The 22,887-nt window shown below is 42.8% G+C and overlaps 4 protein-coding genes, 1 long non-coding RNA gene and 1 other non-coding gene across 9 annotated transcripts in view; 3 read left to right on the top strand and 3 right to left on the bottom strand.

The window, feature by feature from the left end:
• Nucleotides 1-911: 911 nt before the first annotated feature.
• Nucleotides 912-2,281, top strand: LOC148388703 (uncharacterized). Its single transcript, XM_088395034.1, has 3 exons — nt 912-1,213; nt 1,654-1,708; nt 1,782-2,281. The coding sequence occupies exons 1-3, from the start codon at nt 1,034-1,036 to the stop codon at nt 2,048-2,050; spliced, it is 504 nt and encodes a 167-aa protein (XP_088251160.1). The 5' UTR covers nt 912-1,033; the 3' UTR covers nt 2,051-2,281.
• Nucleotides 2,282-2,392: 111 nt separating this feature from the next.
• Nucleotides 2,393-2,464, top strand: trnae-uuc (transfer RNA glutamic acid (anticodon UUC)). The gene has a single exon. It is a non-coding gene; the product is annotated as a tRNA-Glu (tRNA).
• Nucleotides 2,465-2,845: 381 nt separating this feature from the next.
• Nucleotides 2,846-4,923, bottom strand: faslg (Fas ligand (TNF superfamily, member 6)). The gene is made up of 4 exons (XM_088395027.1): nt 4,551-4,923; nt 4,279-4,333; nt 4,143-4,205; nt 2,846-4,054 (listed from the first exon to the last, which is right to left on the bottom strand). Exons 1-4 carry the CDS (start codon nt 4,770-4,772, stop codon nt 3,627-3,629), a joined length of 768 nt encoding a protein of 255 aa, XP_088251153.1. The 5' UTR covers nt 4,773-4,923; the 3' UTR covers nt 2,846-3,626.
• Nucleotides 3,703-22,887, top strand: part of LOC148388706 (uncharacterized) — a 37,532-nt gene continuing 18,347 nt past the window's right edge. Inside the window, exons 1-5 of one of the 4 annotated variants that reach the window (XR_015862295.1) lie at nt 3,709-4,079; nt 4,593-4,794; nt 6,975-7,052; nt 12,114-12,197; nt 17,621-19,986. This is a non-coding gene — a long non-coding RNA (uncharacterized LOC148388706). Of the gene's footprint in view, nt 4,080-4,592; nt 4,795-6,974; nt 7,053-12,113; nt 12,198-17,620; nt 19,987-22,887 lie in introns of those variants that run through there. The other 3 variants (XR_015862298.1, XR_015862297.1, XR_015862296.1) reach the window with 3 other exon arrangements.
• Nucleotides 5,999-7,516, bottom strand: LOC148388707 (uncharacterized). Its single transcript, XM_088395028.1, has 5 exons — nt 7,356-7,516; nt 7,201-7,241; nt 7,061-7,135; nt 6,807-6,996; nt 5,999-6,524 (listed from the first exon to the last, which is right to left on the bottom strand). Exons 1-5 carry the CDS (start codon nt 7,420-7,422, stop codon nt 6,172-6,174), a joined length of 726 nt encoding a protein of 241 aa, XP_088251154.1. The 5' UTR covers nt 7,423-7,516; the 3' UTR covers nt 5,999-6,171.
• Nucleotides 8,841-10,710, bottom strand: jun (Jun proto-oncogene, AP-1 transcription factor subunit). The gene has a single exon (XM_088395024.1). It carries the CDS (start codon nt 10,392-10,394, stop codon nt 9,435-9,437), a length of 960 nt encoding a protein of 319 aa, XP_088251150.1. The 5' UTR covers nt 10,395-10,710; the 3' UTR covers nt 8,841-9,434.

Genomic DNA, 22,887 nt, shown 5'->3' on the forward strand with positions numbered 1-22,887 from the left:
ATTTAGAACATCACTATATTATAAGATCTGTTAACGCTATCCTCAAATTTAATACCACAATTTATTACATACTTTCGGCAATGATGTAGTATATAAAAATGAGTGTAGAAAACCCCAAACACATTAACATCATGTTATGATTTTGACTTCAAGGCCACCTCAAAGTCTGCCACTTGCTGAATGTTAGCAAAACAAGCATTGATACGTTGCAATCAATAGGTTACAAACAATAATGTATATTATATTTTTTTAGCTGCCTTGTTTCTTGTCTGAATGCAAGCCAGATTCCCTTTCCCCTGAGTTTCGCCTTGCAGGGAGGTGTGCCGATCATTTGCATTTGTGGCGAAAGTATTGCACTGCAATGTGTTTCAAATTACAATATGGATTGTGTTTACTAATCCGACTTAGAAAGTTGATAACGCAGTGTAAAAGTGTCGAAACCCCATCGTAATCTTGGTGAACAGGTAATGTGGGTGGTGACGCAAGATCGGAAGAAAGTAGGTGGTGGGGGCGGGATCATAACATCCATAAAGAAAAGATAAACGGAACGGACGAAGTTTCTCCGGACTATTGTGCTCTCATGAACACTTAAACGCAGTGCAGAAAATAAAAAAGCGAGAATTTCACTCGCATGATGAAATCCTCGCTTGTTTTTATTTCAGTCAGGCTGCGCACGCATGTTGCATGCAAGCCCAGAGTGACAAGTTTGAACATTCTGGCCAACTTTTCTATTAAGTTTTATTTCAATTTATTTGTTTTCTCATGGCAGGAAAATTGCCAGTGGCACAAATGCAGTGATCATAAAGTGCTATATTACACGTGATCTGAGAGGAGATTTCCATCATTAATCAAATTAAATCTCTTGTGGTTGATGTCTTTTTTTAGACGCAGGTATTCCCTCTTTATTGCCCAGAGGGGAAATTGCTGATGCCGGTACCATGTGACCATGTGACATGTCTCGCCAAGTGTGGGCGACTTATCGTCACACCCTTATAAAAGCATGCGATCTGCAAGAGTGGCGAGATAAGTGCCAATGGAAGATCATCAGGTAGAAGCTATGCCGCAGGAAGAGTTCGGCATGTTGGGCGAGACGGCAGACATCAGGCCGGGTGCAAGCAAGCAGAGCGCGTGCATCAGACTCGCGGCGGTCTTGATTGGAACGCTGCTACTAGTGGCTGCCCTACTAGTCATCCACTTGTACCCACGCATCCAGGTGAGACACTTTGTGCACTCACTGCTAACTTGTTTCTTACTAGTTCATTGTGCATACTTATATTTGCAGACCAGCCTATTTGGAATAAAACTCTTGCAGATTAAGATTGGGTTTTGGTTCAGGGTTGGGATCAGGTCAGGATTAAGATGAGATTTGATTTAATGGGAAAGAATAGAATAGATCTTTATTGTCATTGTCACACATCAGTGCAAAAAAATAAAAATAAATAAAAATAAGTTAAAAAATACAAGCCAAAAACCCACACAGAAGAACATACACAAACATGATTTTTTTTTTTTTTTTTTGAGCGGCATTTAATATGACTACCGCTGTAGGGTAAAAACTGTTGGCGAATCTGCTCGTCCTTGATCTAATCGATAATTGATTACTGCATTGTAAGCTAATTAATAGAAAGAACTTTTGCCAATGTCTTTCTGCAGGATGCCAGAGGAGCAAGCAACAGAGTCAAAATTAACATGACATGTTCAGTCCAAGGTGAGCCTTCTGTTTCTATTTTGAGCATCCAGCAGATGCTGACACATGTTTTTTCTAATATTTTCCTCCTTAGAGAGTGATGGACAAGAACACCACATCTTCACCGTGACCCGAGCGGCCACCTACTTGATCTACGGCTGGCTGGCTTTCTCTGAGGTCAAAGAAAAGGAGTCGGTGGACCTCAAGCAGACGTATGAAGGGAATGAGATTATCATTCAGACCAAAACCAGAAAGTCCGAAGTCTTCTTCTTTCATAAGCTCAAGATGGTCGACCGTAGCAAGGTGAGCATCCACTTCACTGGCCAGCACGCCAACGGCGCCTTCCACATCTATGAACTTTAACAGACGCCCTCGTTGTGCTGCTTTTCAGACGGAAGTAGAAATCATTTGGTTTGGTTTTACATTAACCATAGTTTCACGTTCATATCTTGCTTTGTTATGATTTTGGCACTTGGCAGCAATGCAATTCATCTTAAATCTGCTTTTCAATGTTCAACAAAAAGCTGTATTAATGCATAATTACTCTGAAATGTAACATATACTCTATGCATCTATAAATATATTTATCTAGCAGTATTTTTGAGTCGTCATTTGAACCAGTTTTTCAAATTGTTCCTGTATGTGCGCTTCAAAATATTATACAAATCAGTCTGTCTAGAGAATTTATCGGGATCAATGCACAACTCCCATATGGTCTAGCGGTTAGGATTCCTGGTTTTCACCCAGGCGGCCCGGGTTCGACTCCCGGTATGGGAAAGAGTTTTGGATGCCATTGTCGAGCAGCTTGTCATGTCACCATGACAAGTTTAAAATAAAATTAAAAAAATTCAGAAGTGTACAATGACATTCATATAAAATCCATCCATTTTCTGAAACGCTTATCCTCATCTGGCGAGACAGTTCAGTCAATTTTATAATATGATGAACATCGTTTTGGGAAATCAAGTGAAACCATTTTTGTAGTTCTGAAGAAACGCCAATAGGTGACGCTATTGCTCTGAAAACTCCTTCCTGTTACTTCACCATCAGGTGACTATCATGTCTACTCTGAGAATGTAAGAAGTTAAATTGTAAAAAAAATAAAACAAACTGAAACATGAGACAATTTCCCAACATGTGAAATAATTTCGTAAAATGTCCGTTACAAAATCTAGGCTTTATTTAAATATTCAAAAATATACAACTGTTTTTTTTTTACAACATGTGAAATCACTTTTTAAAAATAAATGGAACATAAAATAATGACAAAACAATTAAAACATGGGAAAAAAACATTTGCGGTGATTTGATAAAAACAGATTTACACTGCCGACAGATAAACTCGCTTAACTGAAGTTCAAAGTTATTGCTGACTTTTGCGGGTGCAGTGCGAACAAAACTGCCGCTGCCGCTGTCACCGCAGGGCTCAAGACCCCGATGACAATATTAGCACAGGAAGGAAGTGCCTGCCAGACCTTTTGCAGACACCGAGCTCCTGTTTCTAAGCGCCTTCATCTCACTGGCATGCAATGCAAACTCAAAAACATGCACATATGTAACCCACAAAAACCCAGTGGAGAGATTAACAAACATTTGCGTCATCGTTACAAAATATTATTTTCTGGTGTTGTTCGTTTCGTTGGTTCTTTGCATTACAAGAACGAAATTGTGATGATAACCATAGAACGGGAAATTATATGGACAAGAACATTGCGGTTCAACCACTTTCGTTTCTTTACTTGACTCAAATTACTACTAGATATACTGGCTTTATAAATAATTTTGAGTTGACAAAATACAAAAATATGTAAATAAGCCTGCTTTTTATCATCTTGAAAAAGTTGTGTTTAAGGACTCGTGTTGAATAAATACAATGCTACACACATCATATTAGTGTTAATGATCTCTTTTGGCAGCAATGTGATGACGTCACTCCCAATTAGATTTTGTAGAGTCCGAAGAAGTTGCCGTGATTGGAGTGACTGATATATTGGGGGTGGGACACGTTGACCAGGACCCTGTCGTTTTGGTGGAGTCTCAGAACCGACGCCAGGTAACTATCGGCGGTCCAAGAATGGCGTTCCTTCGCTTCGCTCCGCCGGGAGCAAAACCCGATCCGTTGGGCCTCCATCAGGGTCTTATCCGAGGTCGTCGGTGACCTTACAAACACCTTGTGTTCGAAGGAGGACGTGGGCGAGCAATGCTTGAAGATGAGCTCCACCCGCGAATACACGTGGTAGAGTCCACTCTGGTTAACTTGTAAGGCGCCGTCCTGCACCCGGTAGGCCACGCCCCCACCGGTGAACGCGACGCCGACGCGTGGCTCCCAACGAAGCGTTTTGTGGAAAATGTGTTTTTCGATTCGCCCTGCGTCACAAATAGCCCAGAAACTGTAAGTGTCACGTTTGATTTTGGTGTGTTTTTAACAATTTATCTGAAATCGTCAGATTCTTACCTATGACGTGAGCCGCAGTCCTTTCGTCATTTTTGTTTTGTTCCCCTCCAGCTTTATCTAAACCTTAAAAGGGAGGGCCACATGACGTCATCAATTCAGAAGTGGGAACAATTTGGTGATTTTTGTCACAATTTACCGATTTGCTTCTCAGCTCTGATCAACTCTTGTTCTTGCTTGAACTCGCGTGACATCTAAAAGAAACAAACGTGATGAATACCTCAGACACCTCCGCTCACGTTCTTTGAATTAAAAGGACACCACATCCTGTCTTTTTGAAGAACTGACCACACAAGTCAACCACAAAGTTGAAATTTCACAGACATATTTAATGTGCATTGAAAAGTTTATGAATTAAATGCATTTTGGGTTCATCTTGAAACAAACTTTTGGAGTCATCTTGGGCCTTACCTTCCTCACATCCTTCAGCTGCATCTGCATGTTGTACATCAGGTAGCCGCCAAAGCCCAACGCTGCAAAGACCAGGAGAAAGAGCAGCAGGACCACCGCCACGAGCGTGGAGATGCTACCGTCCAACCTTCGACGCCTCTGGTGCCAGTTGGGCAGCTGACCCGGATGCTGCTGCTGAACTCCATCCACGAAGAACACGGGATGGCTCTGGTCACAGTTCATGGCGCCGCTCCGAATGCGAAACGTAGGTAAAGTGACGACGTGTCATTTGCAGGCAACACCACCACCCACAAAGTCCTCCCCCTTAAACGTATCACTTATCGCCTTGAGACTTGATGGTTTGACTTCGCTTCAGGACGTGAGTCACAGTCATCTGTCCTACTTCTATCGGATGCCTCCTCCTCTTTACGTCCAATCTCATAGGCGAGAAGTGGAGTGGAAAAGATGATCAAAATTGAAATCAGGGAAAAAACTACAAAATCAACAAAAACAAGTGAAAAATTGGACCTTTTTAGTGACCCCAAAACAATTTTTTATGTGACGTGAACTACAAAATATAACCAAAATGTGATTTTTTTTTTTTTTCCCCTCAATTGTAAAAAATGGTCATATATGAAACGAAATAATGTTACAAAATTTGATAAGATTTAAAATACGAAAAAAAATCAAAACTTCAAGGTTTACAATGTTTGTTAAATTTTAAAAATGTGAGAAATATATTTCTAATTACAAATACACAAATTACACAAGTTTTATACATATATATGTATGTGTGTATGTATATATATATATATATATATATATATATATATATATATATATATATATATATATATATATATATAGATACTTTATACTATACAAAAAGAAAGAGGAAATATATTTCTAATTACAAATACACAAATTAAGTTTTATACATATATATGTATGTGTGTATGCATATATATATATATATATAGTTTATACTATACAAAAAGAAAGATGCATTCTGAAAGGCTGACAAGCGTTCAAGCAGCAATGTGAGAATGCTGACAAAGCCCTACTTAGAAGAAAAAAAAAATCAAGACTTCCTACACACGTCATTGTGGAGAACGCTCTTCACACACTTTCCTAGGACCCCCTGCAGTTTTCTCACACACTCTTTTCATTGGACATTTCAACTTTTGTGGCTCGCAACTTGAGTTTTTACAAACGACATCAAAGTCATTCGACCTTTCCATCCACAAAACAAACTCTTAAACCAATAGCGGTTTCTCTGATGCGCAATTACCGAAAGTTCTTTTTGCGTTGTCATAACGGCGACGCTCAGGCTATGGTTAGCCGCTCAGAACCCCTGCGAGCGCAAAGTGGTCGTGTGAACGCGTCGAGTGGCTTCGACTGGAGCCACTGAATCATTGCAAATGTAGAGAACTTGTGGTCACGCATTAGTAAGAAAACGACACGGAAAGTCAGTGTGACACTTTTTTTTCCAACGCTGATAAAAAAAAAAACAGCGCATGGGAAATCATGCAAATTGGACACAACTCTTAAGAAATCTTTAAAATCAAGAATTGTACAAGGTCACAAAGCACAAAAAAAACAAAAACCCACAAATTGTCCAAAATGTGACAAGGTAACAAAATTACGAGTCTGAGTCCTCCCCAGAAGAAGAGTAACAGTCCAGGCCAAGCGCATGACCAGGGGAGGACTTCCCAGCTGTTCTCTGAGGAGTTCCCCCTCCGTCCTCTTTCACGGCCGCCATGTTACCCAAATTAGGCAAAGAACGCTGAAGCACCTTCGCTAGGTTCTGCGTTTGGGAGATGTCCTGTTGATCCGACGTTCCTCTGAACGCCGCGGTGACCATCGCCAGACGCGTGCGGTCGAAATTCAGGGGCTGGTCTTGGTCTCCGGAGGCTACCTCGGTGGTCGGCTTGGAAACTGGCAAACTGTTTTCTGAGTGGCTGAACGCTGTGGTTGAGACTTTTGCCTTCTTTGCTGCGAATGGAAGGAAAATAAGCTTAAAATGTCTTCTTGTGTTTGTTATATAAAATATTTATCTAAAAAGCTCAAATCTGGCAATATGGAGATCATAAAATGAAAAAGAACTGTCTTTATTACTACAACTGCCACAAGATGGCGCCAAAAGCCCGTTTAAGAAACAATCGATGATCTGAGCCGCTTTATCATCACTCGAAAAATCTGGAGAGTTCACATTATTAAAATAAATTTATGAGATAAAAATTAGGGCCCTAATTTTTTTGGACTGCCTGCACTTACCAATGCTCGTAGACTCTTCCACATCTGCTCTCCTTTTACAATAAGCCCTGGGGGTCCAAGGTTTGTGCTTGCAGGTGGGGTCAAGTACTCGTAGCTTGGTCAAAAAACTTTTGTACTCCCGTTCCAAGGCTTCTATCTTCATCTGAAACTCTTTTATCTTCCTCTCAGGATAATGTGCAAGTTGGGATTGCTGGAAAGGGGAAACATGCAACATGACAGCCATTCTTACCTTGAAAATATCACCAAGTAAGTACCTGCAAGTAATATTCCATGTCTTTCTTGATGCTGGGGATCCATTTTTTCACAGAGGAAACCGAATTAAGTGTACACTGGGAATCAATATTTTGAAAATCAACATAATGATCAAGTCAAAATCAAAATTGCGATTTATTACCAGCTTGGGTCTTCGCTCCTGGACATCTTTTAGTCGACCCTCTGTAATGAAAATGGCAGCATTTAATAGCAAAATGATAAGAACAGCTAAATAACGAGACAGTGGTGAAGCTAACGGGCTAAATGTCAACTTAACATCGTTACAAGCTACGTTACCTTCTCTCTCTTTCTGCAGCCAAAGTCTGTTTAAACGTCCTTGTTGCTTCTCTTCATTTCGAGCCATTTTCAATCGCTACAGACGGGAAACTAAACTCGATCGAATCACAAAGCGAAAGTAAACAATGTCACGTGATGAGGACGTCACGTGATGTGCTCTCGCGGTAGTAACGTGAGAAAAGATCATATTTTGTTTTACGACCGTAAAAAAATATCATTAATACGTCTGACTCGTGTATTAATACAACGGCATTGAATATAAATGTAATAGAACAAGGCGTGGGTAACATTTATAGTTCTGAAATTATTGAGTGTAATTCAATGTAACCATGATCATGACATGGAATCAAAACATAATGTGTTAAATAAAATACAGTTGTTCCTTTACTTTGGAAAAAACAAGATAATTGACTTGGATATTTTTCAATTTACACGCTTTGACATACAACTCGGGATTTACCGTATCCAGACGGGATTACGCGAGTGGAGTCACTTTCCGTAAAGCACGCCCTCTTTAGCGTGACGTCGATGATCCGAGCGAGCCCTCTCCTTATATGGTAAGGCAAGGACACCATTTTCCGGAATGATATCATCTGGTCCCAGATTTCGGCAATCGGATCAGGATAATAATTAGGCAGCCGGATTAGAAAATAAGGTGCTTAAATGTGGGCAAACTGGCACATTACTTATATTACAGGACTTTGTAAAATATAATGTAAATGCATGTTGGGCCAGATTAAAGGAACAAATCGTGGTTATTCTAGGAACAAACAAAATTGAATATGTGTATTTGTATTGACAAACAAAATGTTAGATGCGCATTTAAATCTATGGAAAGTAACATCATAAATTGCTGTTTCGTAGAATCACGTGAAAATGTGAAGATAACCCCAAGAGGACTTGTTTTACTGGGACTGTGTCGCCCTCTAGTGGCGCTTTGATTTCCACCACATGATAAACTAAATGCCTTATTCAGCCACTGTTCATAAATAATTGTACACTAATAGGACACATTCATTTCATGAGTTAACTATGTTTAACCAAACATTTGACATCTGTCGACAAAGTCCAATAACTTTATTGTCAAATTAATTGGTATGTGTTTTTTTTCTCAACTTTTAGTGTCTTAATAATTGTTTCTCATCCTCACTGTTATATTTCAAATTGAAAATGATGACTAATTCTTCAGTTTCACATGAAGTTTTTTTTCTGTATTTGCAAAACAGTGCAGGAATTCCAGTCCTAGGGCTAAGTCCACTTTTGTCAATATTAGATTTTACAGGCGTGGTAGCCCAGCCTGATTTGAAAAAGAAGTCAAATCCAGTTTAGAGAAATCTCCTCTAGTCCATAGATCAGTACTTATTCTAATGGAATTTAACTAGCAGGTACTACAGTGCATATTGCAGCTCTTGCAACATGTTACAACATGCCTTATTGTTCTGCTATGACACACCCACACCAAGAAAACAGGGAGAGACCATGAACTCATTTTAGACAGTTTATTTTCTTCTTAAATATTGATGACTTTCAAACATAAAAAAAAGATACTTATTACAAATGGTAAACATAAGTACTCCAAGTTGATCTTATATACATATAGCAATGAGTGAAACCTCATTAAACAAAGTTAATCTTGAATATTCTTTCTAACTTCTTACAATAAAGAAAAAGTTGGGTTGTAACTCAAGAAGTCAGACAATGTGTCCCCCTCCCTAGAACGTGTGTCCAGATGCTTAGGAGCTGGGCCAATAATGATGATGAGCTGCAGCAAGAAAAACAAGTCCATTGCAGGTTCATATCAAGTCGGCTCTAATACTGAAAGTATTCTCCACTGATCCATGAAGAGCAAGAAAAAGAAGTCTTGTCCAGTTTGACAACACAAACAGAAAAAAAAAAATTCTGTTTTGTCGCCGGCATGACCAGATCATCCCTCTCTGGGACTGACCTCATGGCACTGGGGTACTTTTTTTTCACAGCCCATCGTTCCTTCCGGACGGTGTGGCGCCGCGTCATCCCAAACTAGGTGCAGGATTTTTTTTTTTTGGTTCAACTTAAAAGTTTTGTCTTCTTCTCGGCGGTTCAAAAGGTCTGGAGTTGCTGCGTCAACATGAGCTGACAGCCGCTGTTGACGTGGTTCATCACCTTTTGCTTGAGTTGCGCCACCTGTTCCCGCAGTATGTTGGCAGTGGACGCTAGTTCAGAGTTCTGAGACTTGAGGTTCTTCACTTTATCCTCCAGCCGCGAGATGCGCTCCAACTTCCTCTTGCGACATTTGGAGGCGGCGATGCGGTTGCGCTGGCGCTTACGCTCAGCCTTGATGCGCTCCTGGTTCTCCATGTCAATGGGGGACAGCGGAGGCGTCTCACCCGGCATCTCAGGCACAGTTTGCGGCTCTTCCTTGAGCGCAGTGAGCATCGGGAGATGGGAGGAGGAGCTGGAGGAAGAGGTCGAGGAGGATGGCTGTGCGTAAATCGGGAAGGACGCGCTTGGGGCCGTGGAAGTGTAGCTCAGTGCCGTGGTGGTGTAACTCGGGACGGAGGAAGTGTAACTCGGAGATGACACGGTGCTGATAGCTGGCTGAAACGTGTTTAAATCCTCGTAAACCGGCGAGTCAGAGCGCACGGTGCCGCTGTACACAGCCACCCCGGCGACGGACGCCGCTGGCGCCGCCGAAGGGACGCTCACGCCGGGCATGTGCTGGTGATGGAGCTCGGCCAGGGCGCGCACGAAACCCTCGGCGAAGCCTTCCTGCTCGTCGGTGACGTTCTTGGGGCACAAGAACTGCGTCGGGGTCGGCGTGGTGGTGATCAGCCCGTTGCTCGACTGAATGATGAGCCGCTCCAGCTCCGGGGAGGCCAGCTTCAACAAGCCCACGTCCGGGGAAGTGAGCAGATCGCCGGCTCTGGCCCGTAGGTGAGGCTTCAGGCTACCGACGGGGTCGGACAGGTTCAGCGTCATGTTGTGCTTGAGCGCCTTGGAGCCGTTGTATCCGTAGCCAGCACCGTCGTCGTAGAAAGTAGTTTCCATCTTCGTATACATAGAAGTGAAACCGAAAAATACAAATAAACGACTTCCTGGTAACCAGCTGACGTCCAAAAAAAAGAAAGAAAAAGTCCCAGCGATCTGTTTCTCAGGACGCACACACGAATCAACACTGACTAATCACAGTATTGTTGTTTCAGTCAACTTCTAAGAAGTATATTCAGATATTTTAATGAAGAATCCGTTAGGAATGTTTGTCCAACTTTTCTCAGCTTCTCGGTGCGCTGGTAGTTGCCCCTTGCGCGGTCGTGTATATATTCTGTCTTCTTCCAGCGTGGAGGCAATCCTTATGCCGCCGCTGCCTCTCCGAAAATAGCCATGATGTCACGATAGGGCTCTCCCATTGGCTGGAAGGCGTGTCTCAGGGAAGGAACGCCCTGCGTTACCTTGACAACCCACACCGCACCCGCCCCAGAAGATTCTGAGTCTCGCGGTGCATTGTGGGATGAGGTAATAGCATGGAAGAGCGCCTGCGCGGTGCATTGTGGGATGACGTATTGTTTTTGAATATCTAGTTACCCGCTTTCGACTGTCAGTGGCGGGACAGCCTGCGTTCAGTGCGGACGTGGGTTTGTCCTCTCGTGTCTACTTTAAATATTCGTCACTCTTTCAATTATGTTTTCCCCAAACTATGCTTCCTTGGTTTAAAACTAACAAACAAGAACAACATGCTCGCGTTTTTTGGTTTTGCGCACTTTTAATATGCCATATTTATAATATGCGTCCTGCGATTGACTGGTGGCCAATAATAATAATAATAATAATAATAATAATAATAATAACAACTAATAATAATAAAAGCAACCAAACGACAAGTGGTATTGCAAAGTACTGTAAACCGCCGTTCATTTTTCACAATTACCAGACAAAAAAGAAAGAACCAAAATATGAAAAAAATAATAAAACACTTTCTTTGTCTATATCTTGAAACCGAAGGAACAGACTGGGGCAATGCCCATAACATAGAAATAATAAACATTTATTGGATTTTTAAATTCCATTTCTTTCACAGATTTATTATCACTCCTGGTAGTGAAAAGAGTCTCCGCCCTGGTCGAGTCCATGGAGCCACGTACATTTTAGTTTAGGAGTAATAGAGTCCCAGATATATGCCCCTGCCCGTAAAGTGCAAGTACATTTTCTATTATCCGTGTCAGAGTGTGTAATTAGTATAGTGCAGTCCATTGTCCCCCTGGCCCTTTGTCAGAAATCAGCGCTGGTTTAATGGCGGAAGGTTAACTCGTCCACTCCATCTGTCTGGGTCATCTTACCGGTCACTATCTTCAGCACGTCGTATCTAAATATGTCCTCCCCCACCACCTTGCTTGATGAGTAAATCAGTCCCCTGGCGCTGGCTGGCTCAGGGAGGCACCGAAAGGAGGATGAACCGGGTCGTAAAAAAAAAAAAAAAACAGCACCGCCGTCTGATTTTTTTTTCTTTTTAATGGTGGTCTTTACACGCTGCTGTACAATGTCACAGTGTGGCAATCAATAAAGTCGGGTATAGTCTGATCTAATGGGTTGGTTTTGTTTCATCGTCTTGTCAGGGAAATATTACATGACTTGACTTTAGTCGTATTTAAGGTGCTAATTTCAAGACTTGCTAGGCTAAACATTTGAAACAGCTTGACTGAATTAGCACCATGAGACTTTACTTGCCCGTTTACATTTGATCATCTACATTTCTTTTTGTCTTTCTCTGTTTGCTGAAATCAGAAAAAAAGAAAATGGGAACGTGCTTGGTGTGCAACTCAAATAGGAGACTGTAACTTCATCCGTCACCTTAAACCTCGCAGACAGGTAAGCTATGCTAACATCTCAATTTAGCTAAGCCTCAACTTAGCTAAGCCTCAACTAAGCTTCAATATTTGAGTTGACAATGTGACTTACCTCTGAAATTGAGGTCAAGACTTTTTCTTCTCTTTGTTCTAGTGGCATATTCTTAAATATTAATCCCTACTTCTCCTCATTCATCTATTCATGACTTATTTTTTTTTTCATATGAAATGCTTATGAGGGAATGATGTCGTCGTGCGGTGGCCCACATACGCGACAAGCAAGCGAGCTATGATGTCATTTCAGACTTCTTATATGATCTCATTTGAACTACCTTCCTCTTTTTTGTTCCCCGATTCACATTGCAATGAAGTCAAGCAGCGTTTAATGCCGCGAGGTCTTTAACGCTTCACTATGCGTTTCATCCCTCCGAATGGCCGCCATGTTTAAAGTTACAGTTACCACATGGTACTATGCCAAATATATTTTTTTACGGCATGGACGTGCATGGGTAAAATTAGCTCGGGGGACTCCGACACTACTTTTTTTCTTTTCGGGGAGCCTGTTATATATATAGTAAGTGCAAAAATAGGTTAACCACATTTGAAAGTGCAAATGCTTTAAAGAGATGTTAAACAACTTCTGCTATTGAGATTTTATTTTAAGGACATATTGCTCCTTTCTATAGTTCACCGGTTCATCCTGTCACCATGGCGACACACACACATACGCACACACGGTGAGAGAAAGCAACCAGCATCTGAGATTTCGGCGGCGAGAACTTTTTTAAAAACAATACGAGCCGGCCCACAGCCTGTTTCCATCACGGGGGAAATCCGGCCGCCCTGACAGCCACTGATAGGAGTAAGATGAGAGGGAGAGGAACGAGGGAGAAAAAAAAGGCAGGGGAGAGATAAGTGAAAGACAAAGTGTGTGTGGGAGGGGAGGGGGGGGGTGCGCGAAGGACAATACAGAGGGGAAAGTCATCATGAGGATGGAGGGAGGCAAGGAGAGTGCAGGGAAGGGGCGAGCGAGGGAGGGAGGGAGGGTCAGGATGAAAAAGTGAGTTGAGCGAGAGAGGCACGATGGGAGGAAAAGCTGCAGAGCGAGTCCACTCGGGTCAGGATGCAGCTGAGCAGGAACACCGCGCTTGGAAAACGGGGGTGGCGAGGTGTTGGGGGGGCGGTTATAAGTGTGGGAGTTTCATCTTGGAAATTAAAAAGAAAAAAAACCCCCAGAAAAGTCAGTGAAACTCTTCAGTATTAAGAGTTTACTTGACTTGAAACCATATTTTAAAACCCTAACCCTGACTTTAATGCCCTACTTTGAAACCCAACTTATAAGATTTTAAAAACTTGCAACCCAAATGCTTGAAACCTCTGAATTTAAAACCTAATGAACTCGAAACTCTATATCAAAACCCTAACCCCGATTTTTGAAACCCTGACTTCGACCTCACAGTTTGTCCTCTTTGTTCCCTATCCTGCATCACATTGTCTGCCCTACAGACTTTCCTTGAATTTTAAAATACACACACACACACACACACACACACACACACACACACACACACACACACACACACACACACACACACACACACACACACACACACACACACACACACACACACACACGTCATAAAAAGATGCTTGCAGCCATTTTATAATGACAAAGCTGAGCCAGGGCTACATGACAAATGTCCCTGGTTGCCTCCTAGATTTACTGTGATGGCCCAAAGTCGGGAATCATTGTGTTTGATTATAAAATGCACTACACACACACAGACACACACACACGAGGAAGAGCAATGTCTTATTGTTCCGTCCTTCACCGTGAGAGAGCAACAAGCTCCCGGTGCTCATCGAGGTCCCTTCCTTCTTCTTAATTAATTAGTCCCATAAAACGTCAAAGCTCGAAACACTTTATTGGTGTTGGCGATTAATTGTCGCTAACTACCCAGACTAATCAAAATCGAGGATTTACTGGCCAGAATCGCGTCGGAATATCGATTGGCTGCCGAGCCTTTCAGCGCGCTATAACTCACTCAGGTCGTGACATCATTGGGTTCTGCTTAACACCCCCCTCCCTCTGTTTTTAGCTTTAAAATAACTATCCAATTATTAAAAAAAAAAAAAAAAAAAAAGTGTCATTGGTGCATTCCTCTTCGTCATGACGACAGGTAACACAAGACAGCTTTTCCCGTCGAGGGAATAAGATGTTTTTAATATACTTGTTGTCCCAGTGTCATTTAATCCAGCAGAGTGCATCTGGGCCTGATTATGTAAATGAAATAAAAAAACAAAGGCAGTGAGCCGCACATATGAACACGCGTGTGTGTGTGTAGTTGTGCATGTGAGTCCTCAGCTGGTAGTAACAGGGCGGCGAGTGTGAGTGTGTCACCGGGGAGAATGATCGATAGCTATTAAAACCCGGCGGTGCCTCGCTCCAGATGGAGAGCTTTTTTCTCGGTGTGTGTGTGTAAGTGTGTGAAAGCAAGCGCTGTTTGTACAGGTGGGACAGTGTATGGCAGCAATGCTAACCTGTTCCACTCCATTTACCTCTGCAAAGCGAAAGGGACCCCCCCTCACCCAACCTCGCTCATGCAATGTGTGTTTTTGTTTTAGCACACTTTGTTGGGGGGGCGGCATACGTGTAAGTTTGTGTTGTTTTGTGTGTGCAAAAAAGTGTGGCTGGCAGCTTGTCAGCATGTGTTTGGACTTGCTGGTTATTCCAACATGGCCTTTCAGAGGCAATCAAGAAGTCAAAGCCAGGCTGGAGAAGGAGGGTGAGGAGCGTACAATGAAGCTAGGAAGAGTTGGAGGTTGTTCAAAAGTCTCAAATGGACTCAAGGAGAGAAACTACAGGATGTAGCGTAATTACACAATCTGGTTTTTGCCTGATGTTATTTTTTGGGGGGAAGTTGGGATCAATTCATAGCATTTCCATTCATTTGAATGGGGGGCAATGATTTGAGATACAAACCTCAAGGGTTAAAAAAAGAATGGTGAACCAGTGGATCTAAAGGATTTGGAATCTTTTTTTTTTTTTGAGGCTCAATTTATGACAGTGCCACTTTAAGATCAGCCCTTATTGGATTTATGAGGGTTACAAATAGGATGGTGGCCTATGAAACATTAGACAAGCAAGTCTTGCTTTCTTACTTACACTTGTATGGGCACATCGTGGTCCTCAGCGCCCTACCCCCTCTGAGAAGGCCATGAAAGCCGATCTCAGATCGATACAGTGAGTGGTTGGTGGGGGGGGGGGGGCGTTGCATGCAGATGGTCTGCCCGGGACAACAATGAACACAAAGTCGGAAAGGTTGCGACAAAGCACGGTGAGCAATCACACATTTATTTTTTTCCGCCGGGTGAGCAAGAGGAAGTGTGTCAGACATCCTTCGCTGTTGTTTGCACTCCAAGATTTTGCAATTCAAACGTGTCGTCTGTCTCCGAGGCGTCCTTGTCACGGTCACATTGACGGGTGCAGTGAAAGCGGGTGAAGGTGACCGTAAATCAGTCAGTTTTTTTTTTTTAATTTACCACGGGGCAAAAGGCCGCGATGTGTCTGGATGGTACTAGTAATTAGTCAGCGTCTCTTGACTTTGTCTTTGACCGGGTACACACTTCCAGACAAAAGTAGTTCAAGTTAGGGTTTCAAAGTAGGGTTTCTAGTCTGGGTTGGGTTTCAAATCGTTATTGGTAACTAACTAACTAACTAACTAACTGACTGACTGACTGACTGACTGACTGACTGACTGACTGAACAACTAACTAACTGACCAAGTAACTGACCAAGTAACTGACCAACTATCTGACCAACTAACCGACTAACTAACCAACCAACCAACCAACCAACCAACCAACCAACCAACCAACCAACCAACCAACCAACTAACCATCCAACTAACCAACCAACTAACCAACCAACTAACCAACTAGCTAACCGACTCACTCACTCACTCACTCACTCACTCACTCACTCACTCACTCACTCACTCACTCACTCACTCACTCACTCACTCACTCACTCACTCACTCACTCACTAACATAGCTGAGTGTGCGTTTGTGTGTGTGAGTGTGTGTTTGTGCGCACGTGGGCACATGTTTGTTTCTTTTTCCTCGCAGGCCTTATTAATTGTCCGCACATTCCTGTCATATCCCGAAGCCGCGTGCGCTCTTCACGTTCTGGCTCGGACTGAGAAAGGATCGGATTGTCCTGTTGCCGTGGCGACGCGCTAACAAATACTTCCAGCTTCATGTGGCACCTTACGCCAACATTCCAGCATCTGCTAGTTTGGCAAAGTTCCACTGTCAGTTGATTTTTTTTTTGTGGTCCTCCTCCTTCTCCTCCACCATTTATCTACACCTCCCCCCCTTCCCTCTGTCCATCTCCCTCCTTCACCATCTCTCATCTCCTCGGGATAGAAGCGCTCTTTGTCCTCTGCTAGTGAATGAACTTGAAGTGTCTGTTTGTTTTATTTCCACTTTTATCTGCACTTGGAAGTCAATTTATCCAAGGCTTTACTTCTTAGCACACCTTGCGCTATAAAATAAGCTTTCAAATCATTCTGGAGCACATAAGAGTTCGCCGAAGAGGTGACCACAGATACTTTGCAGTGTTGATCTGTCAAATTTCCACAACAATGTCTGCTTGGAGACCCAACAAAACTCCAGACCACGCCCTTCTCCTGACATTAAGCAACAGTCGAGGGAGGGGCGCAAACATGGCAATTAAAAACAAGTTTTACATCAGGGTTTCAAATTAGGGTTCAATTACATAAGTTTCAAGTTAGCGTTTCAAGTCAAGGTCAGGATTTTCGGTTTCCACTTAGTGTTGAGGTTTCAAATATTGTTTACAAGTCAGGTTTCAAATTTCAAAGTTGTTTCAAGTCAGGCTCACGAGTTCAAATGATGTTCTCAAGGCCCGGTTAGGCTTTCAACTTTGGTTTTCAGTTGTTGTTTTTCCCAAAGTCAGGGTTTCGTATTTCAATGTCAGGTTTAGGGTTCTCAAATTAGCCTATCCAGTCCAGGTCGGAGTCTCGCTAGTTTACCCGGAATGTGCTTCTTCCGCCCTCTGGACCAATCATTAATCAGTATTTGCTCGGGGCGCTGCGGCCGTGAGAAGTTCTTTTCACAAATCACTTTTCTGCCCGTGTGTGTAGATATTTGTGCAGTTGGACTGGTTTGATGGAGAGGAAAAGAAAAAAAGCTCAGTCGAAACTCGCACACACACATGTGCACACACACACAAAGCAAGTGATTGAGTGCACTGGTTAAGGTTAAGGGCTCCAGCTCTTATCACAGTCTCATGTGTGCACATGCATTAGCTGCCTGCATCCATGTGTGTGTATTTGTATAACCCTCGTGTGCATGTGTGTGTGTGCGTGCATGTTTGACAAAACCCAGAGCAGCTCGTGAGATGACTCTGTGTGTTTTGGCAGTTGGGCCATCGAAGGTCCAGACATGTTTGTACGCAAGCGTGCAGAGTGGATGTGCGCTCCCCAGCGGGACCCTCGGCCGAGACCAAACAATGTGATGAGGCGGCCCACCCTGGAGATCACATTAGATCCGGATTGTGCCCTTCTATACGGGGGCGTCCTTGAGCAACACTTTGACGACTCGCCTCACAAGCAGCTGGAGAAAAGATGGTTAAATCAAGTCCCACCCGAAAAGGGGGGGACAGGGGGGGCGTCTTTAAACATACCACCGTACCTTGACCTATGAATTCAATTCATTCCATGACGGTCGTAAACATTTAAAAAGATCACCGTTGTAATAAATTGAAACGCCGTTAAGTCGTTCCAGCTTCGTAAAATACAATTATTTTGTAATATTTTTTTAATAGGAGAAAAATATTTTCTAAAACTAAGGCTGGACTGATATAGATTATTTTAATCTCAAAGCCATAATTAAAAAAGATGTATTTTTTAAAACGTGACAAATAAGTTCTTAAAAATAATCAACTCCTCAGTGTTGTTTGGCTGACCCAACCCGGAGCGGTGAATTATTTATCGTATTTAAATGGAAGCTTTTATTCTACGGGGCGTGGCCGCCCGCGTCAGTAATAAACACCTCAACTGTCAAATGCTGCAGGTGTTGCCAATAAATGGCAGCCATTTAGACGCTGACTTGAAATGCTAAATTGTGCGAGAAAACTCAAAAGGGCATTTTCAGCTTGACGCGTATCCCACCAGGCAGCGGAGGAAGTCGTTTCAAGCTAATAGCCATAAATGAGCGGGCTAACTGGCAGTAATTAACCATTGTGCGTATACGCGTGTCACTTTGCCAGCTTTTTGACGGCCGGCCGGGGCTCAGACACCAACGATAACACAGCTGGGCCTCGTTCACCCGCCACCTTGCGCTGGTTGTATTGCATGTGAAAGGTTATTTATTATGTACGGGCGGCCATTTTGAATTTGCCGCACCGGAGGGCTAAAATGGAAAAGTCGCATTGCTTTACTCCGTTGAGGTTTGACATTGAGTAAAAAGTCGTGTTTTAATTGCAAAATAAATATAAATGTGCTTTTCCAATATTTTTCTGTTTTTTTTAGTAACCTTGGTTTGTTACTACATAGTTTGACATCGCATGTAGCTTAGCGTGACCAGATAAGCTAAGAGATGACACGGTCGTGGTTTTTTGCTTTTTCAAGTGTGCGCAAGCTGCTTATTTCTGGTTGATTTGTAGTGACAACAATCTGGCGTTGACAGGACATGTACGCATCCCTCAATCGCAATTTACGGACTCGACTCAGAGGGCTATAGGAATGCGTCGCTAGCCTGGAGGCTAACTTGTTTTGACAATAGAGCGTCGCAGCGAAATTTGGTGTTGGGGTGCCACATTTGAGACACATGCTTGTTGACATTTGAGCTATGCCCGACAGCAGAGGACTGAAAATGGACAAAGAATAAAGTTGTGGTAGATTGTTGATAAGGCGCTAAGAAGGTAGCTAGGTCACCTCTTGCTCACTGACTTGCTGTGTGAATGAATTTTTATTTAAGCCGAGTAGGAAGGCATATAAAAGCAGTCAGGCTGCTTCCTTTTCTGTAGCTAAAAGGAGGCACGCTTCCAGGTTCTCCTCCTCCAGCCTCGGGTTAGGTTTTTATAGAGATTCACTCCGGCGTTTTGCAATCCAGAGCCAACGTTGACTGATTGATGGATGCCGTCTGAACACGCCGCACGCTATCATGCGACTGTCAGGCTCATAAAAAAAAAAAAGGCTGCCATGTCATTGTGTTCGTGCACCTGAGCACTGTTTATTTTTATACGTATGCTTTTGCACTTCGGGGCCCGGAGCTCCACTTCCTGAGGCTCCTCGCTAAGCTTCCTGTCTGAGAGGTCCCGGGTTATCTCGCCGGTCCCGCCTCTTCCGACGCTTGCCGTCGCCACGCAGCTGTTTCCTCTGATGGTTCACACATGCAGCACTGCAATGGATATTTGAAAAACGGCAAATGTACTCTATTGGGTTGAGATCAGGCCGCTGACATGGACTTTGGGGAATTGGTTTCTACTGCAGGTGGCAATAAGCTAGTTTGTGTTCTTCTTGTAGAGTTGACTCCACGGCCATTTTTGTTCACTGACCTTCAATTCCCGGTCCCTCGTGTAGCCCCCCCCCCAAGACGTATTACAACATGTCGAGTGCTCTGCTTTGTTTCAAGTCCAGCGGACGTCAGGGTGACACAATAACCTCCCTCGGGTTTTAATTAAAATTAAGACCGCTTTCTTACAGAGGGTCCGCTTAGTCCAAGTCTCTGTCTCGTTCAGTGTTATTAGATGGAAAGTTCAAATAAATGATGTGAAGTAAATTGAGACCATCGTTAAATTGTTAATAAATCCAAATTTAACTCTGGAGAAAAAAAACATGGGACTGCCTAGAGCCAGAAATGAACATCTTGATTCGAGCATCCTATCAAGAAATGAAATCAATGCCATCTGCTGTGGACCATATTGAGCACTGGTTTTCTCCTCTAAACCAGTTTGCAATTATCAAAGCGGCTTCAATCTAGCCGCTATCGTTCGACGTCTTAACCGAAAACAAAAGGCCGTCGGTCTCGTTTCGGCCCAAGTTCCACAAACGCCCGAACCGTACGTGGCCTTGCTTCGTTTTCCACTGCCACTGGCGTCACGCCGAACTTCTATTTTAGCACGCAGCCTGCGGGTAATTGCTGTAATATTGACAGTAGCAAACTGGTTGTTACAAGCAGCTCGTTCATAAATTTTTCCTTCAGCTCACCTGACTTGTTCTGGCTTGGCACGCTGACAAGAGTACGCGGATTGACAAACGTGCATACCAGCTAGCGTATAAATAACACCTGCTCGCTCTTTGTCCGCTTTGGTGTGGGTTCTATGCACGCGAAACAAACCAGTAGCCACAATAAGACATTGACTTGATTTCACTTCCCTTTTTAGTAATATACTGTATATTAAATTTGTGTAATATTCCCCACACAATATTTCTATTTAATGTTGTGATATTAAATTTGTTTATATGACAATAAAAAATGTCAAAATAAATCTGTATATTCTTTGGGGGCAGGAAATAATGACACCAGTATTAATTTTAAATTTATTGTTATTTATGCACAAAGAATTCCATAAATAATACATATAATTAATTGAATTTTGATTCATTTTATAATTTATATATTCTATTTTTTTGAAGCCCGACTCGCCCTGTCCATCGTTTTCACTTGACATAATCTGTCAGTGCTTATCCACTTTGGCGTGACGAAGAGAAAGACTCGACGCAGGGCCAGAGCTAGAAATTTTCTCGTGGGGTGGCCCGGGGTGATAAAATATCTTACTGAATCGTAGCTACACTTTCAAAATCCTATCTGTGTCCCTGCAGAGAATTGTTTGTGTGTTGACAATCTTCACAAAGTAAATGTTAGTAAATAGCACAGCCCTAAAAACAAATCAGAAACTAATCTATTAATACCCTTAACGGCTTCTGTAGCCTGCTGACATGCACTATTTATTCTGAAGACACCAGAGAGGACACACACACACACACACTTATTTAATTTGCTTCACTTAGTGCTTGTGATCCCTCCAAAGTGCTGAGTCATGATTATTTAGCACATGCACAGACGCTCAAGCTATCATCTGATGCTGTTTAATGTTCTCACCGACTAATGTAATCCTTAACCACCCATGTAAACAAACCAGTTTGTTTCTGAGCTCGCGTGAATATTTGCACCCTTGACTTGTCGGCTATTAAAATAAAAATGCCAATTTCAAAGTAGGTGCCTGCGTTAGTGAAGCGTCTTCCCGTAGATTAGCTGGATTGAATTTGGCGTTATTGTTTTACAGCTGTTGCCAGGGAGGGATAAAAAAAAATAAAAAAATCTGAGACGGTTATTAGTGTGAACGATTTCTTTATTTACAAGTTAAGACCCTAGACCCCCCCCCTCAATGGTATGCGACATACTCCCCCCTACAGTCCCCCTTGAAGACCGCCGACTCCCCTTTTTGACTATGTGACAGGGTTCAGAGGTCACGAGCTGGCAGGTGATTGGATGTTGTTGTGGTAAGGGAATACGGGCCCGCTAAGTGCTGCAAAAACACCAACTGGCTCTCATATCACTGCCGACAGGGCTAAAGTGTGTCAGTGTGTGCGCGTGCATGAGTGTGTGTCAGGTCAAAAAGGGACGTGGAGCAGATTTTTATTTTGAACTAGAACTTTGGAACACACGCTCCACCTGGATATTAACCACATCCATGTGTGTGTGAGAGAGCGAGTGCTCAAAAGTCGCACATATGTAAATTCATTTGAACACATCATGTTACAGTAGAAGACAAAGAAATTTATTCCCAATCTTCCTTGCAAGTTCTCCTCACTGGCTTCCATGTACTTGCATCATTTTTTGTTTTGTCAAGGGCGCGCTAGCATGTTATTAGCTTTTTTGCGGCTTTGACACAGATGGCTGCGTGCGTGCAAATATGGCGAACAATATTGAGCTTTGTGCACACGCCAGTTTTTGTGTGTGTGTCTTTGGAAACTGGAAGACCAAGGAACATGTCAAACTTTTTTTTCGCGGGCCGCATTGTAGTCCTAGCTTCTTTCGGAGGGCCATTATGACTGTCAACCCAAATAAATGTATGAGCACCTTATATTATATACAGTAAAAGCTACAAAACAAACTGACAAATAACTCGTTTTCAAATCAGACCAGTAAAAACTGGTCAAACATTTAAAAAAAAAAGGTATTAAAAGTGAAGACAATTTTCTATTCTCGTAATGACACACAAATTTGATGCACAATTTGTCTTCACGGGCCACACAAAATGATGTGGCGGGCCGTATCTGGCCCCCGGGCCTTGAGTTTGACACCAACCATTAAAAATTGATGGGACTATTATATTTTAGAAATAAATCCACCTATTACAGAACCTAACCCTTAATTCAAAAATATATTCATAAAATTGTTAATTAATACTATTATCAAAACCTGACAGAACAAGCACACACAAGGCCCACGCCAAATGTTTGACTGCTATCGGGAAGTCTCTCACCTCTCCTCCACTTGTCAGTCAGCCTACGATAAATAATCCTGCGGCAAATAATTAGCTGGCACCGGCGTGAGATCGGCCGCGAGATGACGGGAACAGCCACGGGCGGGGATGCGGCTATATTAAAATAATAAAATGATGAGGAGGTGACGGAGGGTCATTGCCAGACAAACCCAGTGACCCTCCATCTTGTTTCGC

Source organism: Syngnathus floridae, chromosome 13 (genome assembly GCF_059516105.1).
Source record: "Syngnathus floridae isolate MCC-2025c chromosome 13, RoL_Sflo_1.0, whole genome shotgun sequence".
In the NCBI taxonomy this organism is placed as follows: domain Eukaryota; kingdom Metazoa; phylum Chordata; class Actinopteri; order Syngnathiformes; family Syngnathidae; genus Syngnathus; species Syngnathus floridae.